Below are 13,472 nucleotides of genomic sequence, written 5' to 3' on the forward strand. Positions count from 1 at the left end.
GAACAAGGCATTTCTTTAACTGGGCATGATGGTCCAAAATCAGTTAGTATCACCTTAATGACATTCCTAATGTAAAGCGATTTGGCTGATTGGACCTACACTGATATGCCAAAAGTCATCGGATAGCAGTATGTAAATTGATCACAAAGTGTCACCTCAAGAGAAGGCTTGGGATTGCAGATCACCCATTAGAGTGCCTCTGTTAACCACAACAGCAGACACAGAGCCTCACCTGGGCTTGTGAGATTGCTAACTGGACCCCAGAGGACTGACAACATAATGATGAGCTGGCCTGATGGTGTAATTTTTTTTAGTTTGTGTGTGGTGCAAACCACATCAAGCCCTTGACTCCAAAAGTCAAATTGCACTCTACAGGCTGATGGTGGTTCCATTCTAGTGTAGAGTGGGTTTTCCATAGCATGGGATGGGTTCACAAGTCCACATAAATATGTAATTGGCCAGTTTCTGCTACATTTCACTGCTTTTTGACCATTTGCAGCTAGTGGTGGGACAAAATATTGATATTACGATATATCTAACATTTAAGATACATTACCGGTACATTAACCCAAATCTTTTTTGGGTTAACCCAAATATTTTTATTGAAACATAAGCACTCTTAACTCTCCAAGACTCGCCCTTAATTTGATTTACTAAAGTTACTGTTTCATTAATGCCCATGGTAGTGCAAATCAAATAAATAGGGTAAACCTGTGATGAAGAATATTGGTTGTGAAATTAATCCATAAATCCATTATTTCTGCTATTTTTTTTATTTAGGAATATTAAATTATCTTCAGTAACAGATGCCTTTATGTATTGTAGAGATTTGCCTAGTATGCTACTATTATTGTAGACAGGAAATAATATTGTGAGATGCCCTGTGATTCCCACCTCTGGGATATACCAGCAGGAGCCTGCAGCATTGTTGCCATTGTGGCATGCACGTTTGCCCAGCATGATCCTAATCCAGCATTTATGGGTTGTGGTCTATTCACAACGCAGGTCCTGCAGCTATAAATACCCTGGAACTGTGGATAATTTTCCAGATCGTATGGGTCAACTATCCTATAGACATCTTCTGTTCCCTTAATAATACTAGGATGATTCCTTACAGGAAATAATACCACATCAACTTGCTGCACTTTGCTTTGCTAGAGGGGGTCTTACACAATTCTAGTGAGTAGCTCCTGTCTCATGACTTTTGGCATGTAAGTAACAAAGCCAGTTTATAAAGAGTCTTGGTACTTTTTTCTCTATTTCAATATTTTCCCTTTTGTTAAAAAAAAAAAAAGACTGCAGTACACTAGAGGGAGCCTGCGAGTGAGTCCTCAGTGAATAGGGTGTGTATATATAGCTTAACAACTGAAGACTTAGCCAAAGTTAAGATTGTGATTAACTACATGTCCAGGATATTTCTTTAATTTTAGAAAGTATTTATTGGACTATAAGGCACACCGGATCAATAAATGTTTCTGGTCTATTTTCATACATAAGGCACATTAAGCAACACTAGTAAAAATGCTTACTTGAAGTGAATAAGGGTGTCACCATGTTTTCCTTCTAATTCAGCAGGTCTGGTTGCTGGGGGCGCCTAAGTAAACAAAACTATATTTCTTGAAAAATACAACTGGATATTACATTGGATATTAATGTACACAGATTTTTTTTTTTTAAACTGTTTATTTTGGTGAGTAAAGCACCTATTAACAGTAAGCTTAGAATTCCAGTATTTTGTCTAAGGGTGAGCGCTTTCCCCGGTGAGCAGCACTAACCAGCTGCGGTTAGCAGCGCTAGCCAGCCCTGGTTAGCAGTACTAGCCAGCCCTGGCGCTAGTAAATAGTGGTAAATAGTGGCCGCCCAATAGTGGTAGACTGAGGAACCCTGAGTGTTCCGGTAACCCAGGGCGCTATCAGCTAGCGATTTGTCCCTTGTAGTTTGTTTTAATGCAGTAAACATGCAGATCACAGTTCAATATACTCACCTTAGAATGTCGAAAGAGCTAGCGCTGCAGTTAGCGGCTAATGTTAATGCTGCTGCACTCAGCGCAGGAGAAACTTCACTGAAACTCCTATATAACGCTGTACTTCAGTGTCTGAGCAGTAGAATGAATAGAAAGGTATAGATAGATAGATCTTACACATCTATATATCTGCCAATGCTGATATACACATTTATAACTTATAGAGAGATGACACACCCCGATATAACTTTACAAACACATGTAACATTTATATGCCACCCATTTTAGCTTTTAACTAACTGTATACAAACAATAAAATAAAAGGTTTCACATTTATTTAGCTAACTATCAATACTATTCTGATATCATCATGCATCTCTAATTGTTCTGTGTTGAGAAAATGAGAACATTTGTCAGTATACCAATTCTACCTCTACCTATTCATTTTGGACTCATTCTGAATCGCCCTCTAGTGTCTGAGTTGAACATTTATGACCATTCTTTAGTTGTGCATTTAATTCCTGAGGTGTTGTTTACGTCCTGTGTGTGGATCTCTATTGAATCTCGCATGTACAGAGTGGGCTACGGATGTTCATTGTGGTGTTTCCCTCTCTCCTGCCCTCTAGAAAAGGGAGAGCAGGGAATTTGAAATACTGCTACATTCATGGTAACCAAAGGTAAAAACTACTGGCTTGCTAGCCCTCCACCTGCTCCCACCAAAGAGGAATTAATCATGCCCATTAATTTATGACCATGCAAATGAACTGAATGAAAATGCAGTGCTACAGCATGTCACCTTAAGCCTTTTTCTGTTAGATTTTTGTTAGTGATAGAAAGATTCAGATTCAGCCCTTTTATAAATATCTACCCAGTTTTTAACTAAACTACGTACTCTGTAACCTCCATTCGGTTTTATTCATATCTTGCATGTGATGTTTTTCATGTTAATAATGTCGGATCAGAGGCACACCTCTATGTACCTCTGTTTCAATTCAAGATGTTCTTCCCCAGCCCTGTCGCTGCATGCCATTCTTTGCCAATGCTTTCTTATTAATGAATTGTTAAGGGAGAAAAAGCACCCTGACTTGCAGTCCAAATGAAATGTTTCAGTTCTGTGTGTTTTTAATTGCACTAATCTCTCTCTGCATGCAGCACTACAAGTCTGCCCTCCCTAAGGACATGCCAGTCAGATGTTTTCATGTCTCTGCCTCTGATCTGATTGTATAACAAACATAGCTTAGGGCTGTCACAATTACTTGGCTTATTGAAAATGAGTCAACATTTATCTATTTAAATTTTTTACTTCATGTATTAAATTCCCTTATTGACCTCAAATGCAGTTAGAGATTTGCCTTATTGACATTTCTGTAAATTAACTTTTTTTTAAACCCTTTTGCAAGTCTTAACCAGACAATCTGCCTAGAGTGAGTTATTTCAGCATGTTCTACCTTAAGGCATCAATGTGTTAAAATTTTTTGCCTGTTTCTTCTACACCATTTAAGGTGGAACTGAAAATCTCATGAATAACTTTAGCCTCATCAATTGTCACTTTCTGAATTTGATTGTTGAAAGGGTATGTGGAGTTTATGTGATAGGGTGGTTAAACTATGCTCTTAATGTTATTTCAGAAAAAAACTTAAACAACCACGTGTCACAATACTTTTGTCCATATTTTAATCTACTATGTGTTCTCTGACCTAAATTGATCATTAAGTTATTTTTAAAACTATTGGACTATTATGGGATCAGATCTATCTATCTATCTATCTATCTATCTATCTATCTATCTATCTATCTATCTATCTATCTATCTATCTATCTATCTATCTATCTATCTATCTATCTATCTATCTATCTATCTATCTATCCATCCATCCATCTATCCATCTCTTTCTATCTATCTATCTATCTATCTATCTATCTATCTATCTATCTATCTATCTATCTATCTATCTATCTATCTATCTATCTATCCATCTCTTTCTATCTATCTATCTGTCTGTCTGTCTGTCTATCTATCCAGATTGACTTATGCAATAAGCAATAGTGACAGCCCTAATTTGGAGCCCTGTTCTCTTATTGTTTTAATATATATAACATATTTCCCGCTATATAACAACTAATAAACTTAACAGCCTGCATAGCCTTTGACTGGTGCTGATGCCTGCAATGTGTGGATATTTTAAAATACCACATTTGTCCGTTTCCTAGGAAACAAGAGAGTGGGGAAGGCATGAGGAGCATGGACCTGCCCTTCGTGGGCGAGGATGAAGTGCTTTCCTGACGCTCTGGGACTCGCTAGCAACACTGGAAGGGGGCCCTGGCATCAGCCACTCTGCACCTGGGACGTGGACCACCGAGGCGGGTTGGAGGAGTTGGATGGGTTTGGGATTTCCAGGTTGTGAAGGTGTATCTGGGACACGCTGGGACTCCAGAAGGGCCCTGGGGCTGTCCGTTGTTAATGTGAGGCTGTCTGCCCACGCCATGCATGCATCATTTGTATAGTTCTACATTAGCATGCACTGTCTGTCCATCAGTCAGGTCTCTGCTCTCAGGACCTACTTACTCCTACTTTCTTCCGTTTGTGTGTATGTTTGTGTGCGTGTGTGTGTAAGTGTGTGTGGGTTTTTTTCCCCTCCTGTCTATCTTGGAGGTTGTGCTTGCATTTTCACTGTAGCGGGGGTGGCACTGCAGTAGAAATACGGACTCTAAACTCTTAAACAAGCCCCCTAAACACAGATAGAAGATTTAGGTCTGTGATATCAGAATATTAGGCTGTTGTTTGTTCTGACTACTGTCAGATGTGTTGATATGAAAAAAGAAAGGTGAAAAGGGAATTTATTAAATTATTTATTTATTCTTAGACACTTTATTGACAATAAAGTCAGAGCACTGAATATGTGAAGAAGATTGAAGCTCCACCAAAAGCCTCCAGAAGTAAGCGTAGAAGAAAACTTAATTTTAGTGTAAATAAATATATTTGTACGTTCATCTTGACGCCCTGTTGTAGCCACAGGTCTTACATAAAAACGAGGGGAGGAGCCAGCCTCCTAGGCAGGTGGGAAGGAGGGGAAAAGGATGAAATCGCAGCATCTGCAAGCATAAAAGTAGGTGTGTCATTAGGAGCCATTTAAAAAGAGGTGAAAACTTGTGATTGGTGGAGGTAAAGGTAACGTAGTATTAGAGTCTCACTTTCACTTTTGCCACTACTATTTAAGTCCTCCCTGCATTGTAATTGTTTGGAATATTAAGCAATAGAGGACTGTATAAATTCAAGTAAAGCAAAAAACAAGTGTAAATATTGATTTTAAAACATTCACCCATTTACCAATGATCATATCCATGCAAAATAATTTTTTATGCCTCTTTATCTCTCTATTCAGGGTGATATGTAAGGGAAAATGCAGATACTGTATGTTATGTATGTAAGCATGTAAGTGTGTGTGAGAGTTGTAAGGTCACAGATCTTTGGGTGTGTATTATAATGTATACACACTAGCTAATGGGCTAGTTTACTAAATCACAAAAAAACTATTTAGTGTTTCTTCAGTCAGAAAGTCAATAAAGAAACTTAGTATGGCATGATCTCATGTTTGATATAGTAAATTAATGATCATTTATGGATTATTCTGCCTTTTTGGGTGTACCAAACTTTAATTGGCTTTGTGGTAAAGGTTTTATTAGTACTGTAATTTTACAAATCCTCATTTGTAGACTTACTTACCAAAATAAGACGTATTACAAGTTGTAAAAGTGAAAGTGTATTAGAGTTATTGATATTTTGTGTATCTATATAGAGTTATAGATACAGATTTTTTTAGGAAATACAATAACTTTTAAGATCTATGCATGAATTGTCACTTATTAAAATCTTTTGGACACAAATGTATGCCTTACATTTCATCAGAGTAAATCTAGAGTTTTGATACTGTAGAGTTCAGGTAATAGAAAAAGTTACTGTAAACCTATAGTAGTGTAGAAACAGAAGAGTATTTAGTCCCTGTTTACACCTGGTAACTTTATCTGAATTGTCTCCTGATAAGATTTTAGTTAGTCAGACTGAAATCCTATTGCTGTGTATGGCAGAATATGCAAATTAACTTTTTAAAATTATTTTATTTTTTATTTTTTTATCATTTTTATCCTATTTTCTCCCAATTTACACGGACAATTACCCAACCCACTCATTAGGACTCCCCCTATCACTAGTGATGCCCCGACACCAGGAGGACTAGCACATGCCTCCTCCGATACATAAGTCAGCCAATGCTTCTTTTCCAACTGCTGCTGATGCAGCATTACTGAGATGTAAGTTAAAGATGTGGTTAAAATGTGTCAGACCATGTTCACATCTAACATTGACATAAATCCTGGGTTTTCGGATCATAAGTGTGCAGCGGAAAGTGTGAACAGGTCTGAATGGGATACAGTGCATCTCATGGACACACTGTAATCCCATCACTTAAACCACGATCACAGTCATGGGGAAAAAAAAGACACATATGACTACATTGTTTTTGTAGTGTAAACACCACGGGGTCTCGATACGTCTCCCAACAGCAAAGCCCCGCCCACATTACCTGCATCACTGACCCATGTCCACCATCCGCACGGGGCTAGCTGAGCACAATACAACGATGAGCTAATGTATAAAAGTGATACTTGAGGCTGAAGCAAACTAAAAGCTCAACTGGATTTGGGCTGAGGACTCACACAAAACTGGAAGAATCTTAATATAACTGGCCCGCCTCCACTGAAAATGATAAGATCAGAAATCCAATCTCAATATACAAGGATTTTGCGATTCTCGATATATCGCAAGACAATTCTCTATGATACTTTACAGCATCTGTGATAAATAAGTAAACTCCTAAACTCCTAAAGAAGTAAATACCAGGAACAATGGATTTATTGACAACTATTTTTCAGAATTGAACAACCAATATTCTTCACCACAGGTTTACCCTAGTTGTTAAATTAGCGCCACCATGTGGAATAATGAAGCAGTAACTTTAGTAAGTTGAACTGGGGGGCGAGTCTTAGGGAGTATAAAACGCCTAAATTCCAATAAAAATACAGAAATTCAATGAAGTGACCAGGTGTAAACAGGGCCTTTGTGATTTGCTTAAATCCAGAGTTTGAAATTAGTTAAATTGGCCCAAAGTTTTTTGTTTTTTATTTACTGTGTACTTCAGTCAGTGAGCTCTTGTGTTTGGCCCTTTTGCCTGCCCTCTTTAGGATGTAGTTGAGTGTGTTTGTGAGTGGTGCTTTCTGCCACAGAACTTCCTCCTTTGTCTTAGACACACACACGCACACACACAGGGAACAATAGTGAACACAGTTCTGCTTCCACAAGCTGAGGAGTGTTTCAGCACAAGCGTGTTTTGAATGTATAGCCACGGGATTGGGTTTAGGTTTAGTCTCCTTTGGCTTCCTGCGCTTTGATTCTTGCATGTTTTTGGCTCTGCTGTACTCTGAGGGTTCGTTCTCCGGCTGGGTGTTTCTGTGGTTTTTAAACTTTTACTATGCATACAGAAATCTCAAATATGTGGTGCAGTTCCAGACCTTGTCAGTCAGTCGAATTTCTTGTAGTCAGGTTTGTTGGTTTGTTGTATTGGATGTTGGTTATTGAGGGTAAAGCCGTGAAGGCCTGATGGAACTTGTGTTAGGACTTGACCGTATATGCATGAACAGCGATGTTCAGAATGTGTGTGTAAATGAGAAAATGGATATTCTATAAGGGAGAGATTTAAAGGGAAAATCAAAGGGAAATTTCACAGACTTTTCACAATTCCTGCTTAGATTAGTTTAGTTCAGATGTAAACAAACTGCCTTGCTAACAAAGAACTTTATAAGAATATTTAGTAAGTTTTAAAGGGGTTTGAGGAAGGTAACCTTCGTAACATTAAATGTAACAAATGAAAACATTGACACATTGCAGTGACTTTACCAGAAAATTGTAAAAACATTAAATAAAAATGTCCAGAAAACCTAACAGATTATTTTTTTTTATTTTATACTAACCAAAAATTGTTAGCTGGGTGGATTAATTTAAAGTGGTTCACTGTAGATAATTACACAGACTCTTTTTATTTGATCTGTTTAGAGCCTCTGTTTAAACCTGACATTAACATGCAGTTCTGCTGATCTGATCACATTTAGATTTTATTTACCCTGCATGAGAATCCAGGTTTAGTTAAAACGCCCAGAACAGATTAAATCGTATCACTCAAACCACACTGAGAGAAGATGGATCTTCTATACATTTATTACAGAGTAGAGCTGAAGTCATGATGTGTTGTCATTGTCAGCACATTGTGCCCTGTGTTTCACTGGCTCTGAAACATAAATATAGCTGTTTTATTGCTATTATCTAAAACCACCAGTCAAACTAAACATGTCTCACAAACTATTTTACCTTAGAATGATTCAGATTTACCTCTCCACACGCATGTTTCATACTATATAGTAACTTATACCTATAGGATTAGATGTTTTCTTATTTTTGCTGTAGCAAAAAAAATCTTTCAGTCTAAAGATGATACACAAAAATGAACATATTACATTACATTTGGCAGACGCTTTTGTCCAAAGCGACTTACAATAGTGAAGTACAAAAGTAATAGAAGTTGAAGGTAAAAACATCTTTAGATAGGGCCTAAAGGAGGTCAAAGGGAAGTAGTGGGATAGAGGAGTGAAGGAGGGGAAGAAGGAAATGAGGAAACAGTGCAATTTCCCTTTAAAATCTGAAAGTCTTTAGAATGACGATGGAAAATTTGACCCATCCAACAGAACTGGGTAAACAAATTGGTTTTAAAAGCCACCAAAAACAGGTTTTGCACTCTACAACAAATTTTTGATTAATTCTTTTAGCTAAACTATATTTGTAAATGTAAGAAATTAATTAATTTGAACATATTTTTTCTACTTTTCACTAACAGACACCAACTGATCAGCTTTCATTCTTATCTCCCTCCATGTACGGCTCACACCTTCTGAACTGACCTCCTACAGCATAGACTGAGATCACCTGCAGGCTCTGAATCGAAATAAAAGAAAAACAACAACAACTACATGAATGCTGTATGATATTTGTATTTGTATAGTATAAATATTTAAGCTTTTTTCTTCATGGTTGTGCCCAGGTTTTCCTGAAGGGCTAGGATATCGCCATCCATATCACTTAGTCCAGTAGGTTTTAGACACTGTAGTTACGGTTTACATAAATCTGCATGCCATCAACATCATTACACTGAATTTCCAAGCATGATGAGACTCTTTACAGAATACACAGTTACACCACCGTTGATCATTCTATACATATTGTATCTTGTTCATTATTTGAATAAATGACAGTTGACTTTACTTTGTGCAGTGTTTGTTATTTTTGTTTTGATTGTTTAAATGTGAGGTTTGCCTTACAGCAAAAAAATCAGTGATTCAATTTATCTTTTGATGCTTTTGTGTGCACTACGAATAGTCCAGCGGACTAAGGCTCTGCTACCACAGTCTGAGGATCTCTGGTTTAAATCCTGGATCATGCTGCTTCTCCATCAGCACCCGGAGTCTGAGAGAGTAGAGTTGGACATGCTCTCTCTGGGTGGGTACAGTACATAGAGCTCACTGCCTCATCATTCCCATTGCAACAGGCACCTGTTTTTTTTTTTCTGTGCGCACTGTGATGCTAGATCAGTGGCGGTTAGAAAAGAGGCAGAGTCTGACTTCACACGTGTCAGAGGAGGTGTGTACTAGTCTTTACCCTCCTAGTGTTGGGGCATTAGCAAAGGCGTAGGAATGGGTTTGATATTAGGGCGGCACATTTGCTAAAATTAATCAAAGCCGACCCTATAGTGACTTAGAACAACGTTTGCGAATTACTGTTAATCACAAATATTGTTTTTTTCTGTACTTCTGTTATTATTAGTTAAATCCAAATAAAGATCCATTTACAACCTAAACATGTTACTTCACATTACATTTACTGTTATTAGAAAAAAATATATGTGTGAAATGTCTGAATTATATTCATATGACAAAAAAACTGATCGGTTTTCACCTAATATTTATTTGTTTAATATTAAATAATATAACAACAAATTTAATTATTATTATTATTATTATTATTATTATTATTATTATTATTATGTATTGGCATGTCAATTCTGTTGTATACTTACATTTTCTCACTGGACTGAAGTTTAAGTAGATAACCACCAGAGGGAGTCTGAGCTCTTTATTTTGAAGCAGTACAGAACATTCAGGCTTTACGAGCACAACACATGGAGGAGCGCACGTTACTTCCCGTGTTTCTTTGTATGTAATTTCTTTTTTATTCCTTTACATCAAAAATAAAATACAGAACCTCACAGAAGCATCAGAACATCAGTGCAATACAATATAAATGTTTACATCTGAACATGGATTTAGATGTATGTGGAAGCTCTTTGCTGACACAGATGTACAGATGCCTAAACACAGCTTGTCTAGTCCCAGCACAGCACTGCTAAAAGAATAGGACTCTTTGGAGCAGATAAACCACCCTAAACCAATTGGCACCGTGCCAAAAGGTTACCTGAGCAACAGGGTAAATTACTTATTTGTCTTGAACAAGCTTATTGAGAACAGGTGAGACTGCATACAACTTTCAACCCTCTGGTGGAGACCCTTATCCACCCTCTAACCCAACACGAAGACTGAGTAACACTCCACCAGTGGAACCACCACAACTAAATCCCATTCATCCCAGACACATACAACACAAACACAACCCTCGCAAACACCATACAAATTCAAATTAACCACAAACACAGAATATAGGTGGCTGCAGAGCATACTGGGAGTAAAGCAACATTAGGAGGTGGAGCACGTGAGAATGAATGCACTGTGGGAAGTTGAATTTTATCAGCTCTGTGGATTGTTTAAAGAGGATGTATTATAACTCATTTTACACAAGTTTGAATAGGTATAGGTTAAAAAAAAACATTTTCATGAAGTTCTTTGCATAAATTGATCTCACCAGCTCTATTCTTGCAAGTCTGAGTCCCTTTCAGACTTTGTTACTTTTATACAAATATGCTTTTGCTGGCCACGACATGTCCACTTTGAGTGTTTACTACACTTTAGTGTTAGGCAAAACAATAAAAAGCTGCAAAAGAAGTACACAACTCATTATTTGAAAGTTCTTACTTCTTCCTCACCTGCTGCTGACCTGACACGGACAGCAGGTGCAGATCCATTCCTTTAGATGAAGTCTGCTTGATAATCTTGCTGTGTACTGTCTAAGGTTCTCATCCAGCACTGAAATGGGGGATAATTAATCTGATCTAGTGGGTGGGGCTTTGGTGGGAGTTCACAGGTGGTGCCAGGGTAATAATAAAAGAGCCAAATGACCTATAGAAGCATAAGATGGTACCTATTTCTTTTAGCTGTCTCACAGAAAATGGATAGATTTTTTGCACTTGGAGTTTTTATAAGGGTAGTGGAGGCCCAGGTGAGAAAACAAAGTGAGCTTTGCATAATGTCCCCTTTAATACTAAATGTTTTTAGGATACTTCCCAGAGAATTCCTTAACGTGTACACTGTAACTTTAACACTTTTATGGATGTGTCCCAATTTTAAACTACTTAATATTAACTATTATATGAGTATGTAATATATAGTATAGATGGAAGTTTCAAAATCGTGTATACTCAAATAATCACGATTTCTGAGTGTGATTACGATGGACACTATTATCCCACAACGCAATGCAAAACGGTAAGAAAGGAGTTACTTACATCTGGAACAATATTAGAACAGAAGAGCTGACAACATTGTAATCGCAGCACAATGGCAGCTGGAGAACCTTTTTCTTTTTCTTTCATACCTCAGTATTAGCAACATATACAAACATACAAAGCATGATATATTATTCTTATAATATATAAAAGGAATAAAGGAAGGGATATAAATCATTATATATCAATAAAATAAACAATGCTGGAGAACATACAGTGATGAAAGTTGTCATCCCTTCCTGTTGATACTAAATTGGTTAATAAAATAATCTTTGGTGTGCTTGCCTGACAAACTTGCACTACTAAAATGAGTATATAGGGGTGAGGTCAGTTTAAGCTGGAGTTACACTACAGTCGTGTAGTGTAGGATGGGCTGAGACTCGATTTTTAGCCTCTTCAGCGAGCAAACTTCAGCAGCAGAAACGAAAACAAGTTATCAAAATCTGGTAAATACTTTACCGACTCAAGACCACTCCATCAGCAGCCAATAAAAACGGAACTTAAAAATTAAATCTCTCTCCACCTCACACACACACACACACACTTACATTGGGTTGTCTAAACATCTCTAAACAAATAATTATTTAAGAGACGCATGTAAATTTATAAAATTTGTCATTAGCTCTCACATAAAGCTTATTTGATGGTATTTCATAGCCCATTTTTGCCGAGTTTTACCTAAAGTCACTTTTTAAGCGAGACCATGACAGTTCCGCTTCAACTAAAATATGTACAAATATTTTAGGATGTGGTGCATCCCTGGAAACAGTCACTTTGGATCTGAAATATAGTATTTAAGAAATACAGCTTTTTGAAAAAAAAAGTGGTCTTGTGGCACAACTTGCCCCCAGTGCGTAAATTGTGGCTATGGAGAGAATACATTGGGGTAAATTGTGCCATTGATTACTGAAGTAAAAAAAAAATATCTCAGAAACTGTAGCACCATATAAAAGCTAGACAAATCCAATACAAAATTACTAATTTAAGGTTTATTTAAAGTTACTTTACAACATCAAAGGCCAATTTGAGCATATCTCATAATTCCTTCCTGACACACCTTAATTCCTCTGGACACACCTTCTCATTCAATGTTTTTCCCTTTATTTATGTATTTAATTGATTTTCTACATTGTAGATTAATATAGAAGAAATGAAAACGATAACACATACGGAATTCTGTAGTAAACAGTAAAAAGTGTTACAAAGTCTTCCAAATGGTCACACACATGAGCACACCAGAGGTCAGTTTTCTTAAACAAAGCCTAGCAAACCAATCACGCCCTAGCAAAGATTAAAAGTTATTAACATAACTAGCATATCTCTTAATTCCTTCCTGATGAATGGACTTCCCCTTCTCTACCTCTTTCACTGCTCTGAGTGGAAGCCCTGCATGTCTTCCTCTTACAACTCCATGGCATGTTGGTCTATTTCTATTTTTGGTATTAGGAATGTCACATAGTTTTAGTGATAAAATGTAAGAATACAATGTACAATTATAATGTAAAATACATTTAAAATATTCATAAGTGGCCCTTTGGCACAAATCACCCCAACCCTACGATTTTGGACTAAAAAATGTGTGATCACATGACCAATTTCTTCTGTGGTTCCCCAGAACCACTGGCACAAATCACCCCACTTTCTCCTAAATGGTATCTGTCAAACGTTTTATGGGTGATTTGGGATGAGCTGGAGCACACTTTCTCATTCAATGCTTTTCTTTATTTTTTTTT

The 13,472-nt window shown here is 37.1% G+C and overlaps 1 protein-coding gene across 3 annotated transcripts in view; it reads left to right on the top strand.

Annotated features, from left to right (window-relative positions):
* LOC103036346 (calcium/calmodulin-dependent protein kinase kinase 2) overlaps positions 1-9,328 on the top strand; it is a 32,288-nt gene extending 22,960 nt beyond the window's left edge. For 2 of the 3 annotated variants that reach the window (XM_022676480.2, XM_022676481.2), the window contains exons 16-17: positions 2,590-2,640; positions 4,175-9,328. In XM_022676480.2, the coding sequence (XP_022532201.2) occupies positions 2,590-2,640; positions 4,175-4,247 (124 nt within the window). In that variant the 3' untranslated portion in view covers positions 4,248-9,328. The remainder of the gene's footprint in view (positions 1-2,589; positions 2,641-4,174) is intronic. The other variant, XM_022676482.2, reaches the window with a different exon arrangement.
* Positions 9,329-13,472: the final 4,144 nt, after the last annotated feature.

The sequence above is a fragment of the Astyanax mexicanus genome, chromosome 17 (genome assembly GCF_023375975.1).
Source record: "Astyanax mexicanus isolate ESR-SI-001 chromosome 17, AstMex3_surface, whole genome shotgun sequence".
NCBI classification, from domain to species: domain Eukaryota; kingdom Metazoa; phylum Chordata; class Actinopteri; order Characiformes; family Acestrorhamphidae; genus Astyanax; species Astyanax mexicanus.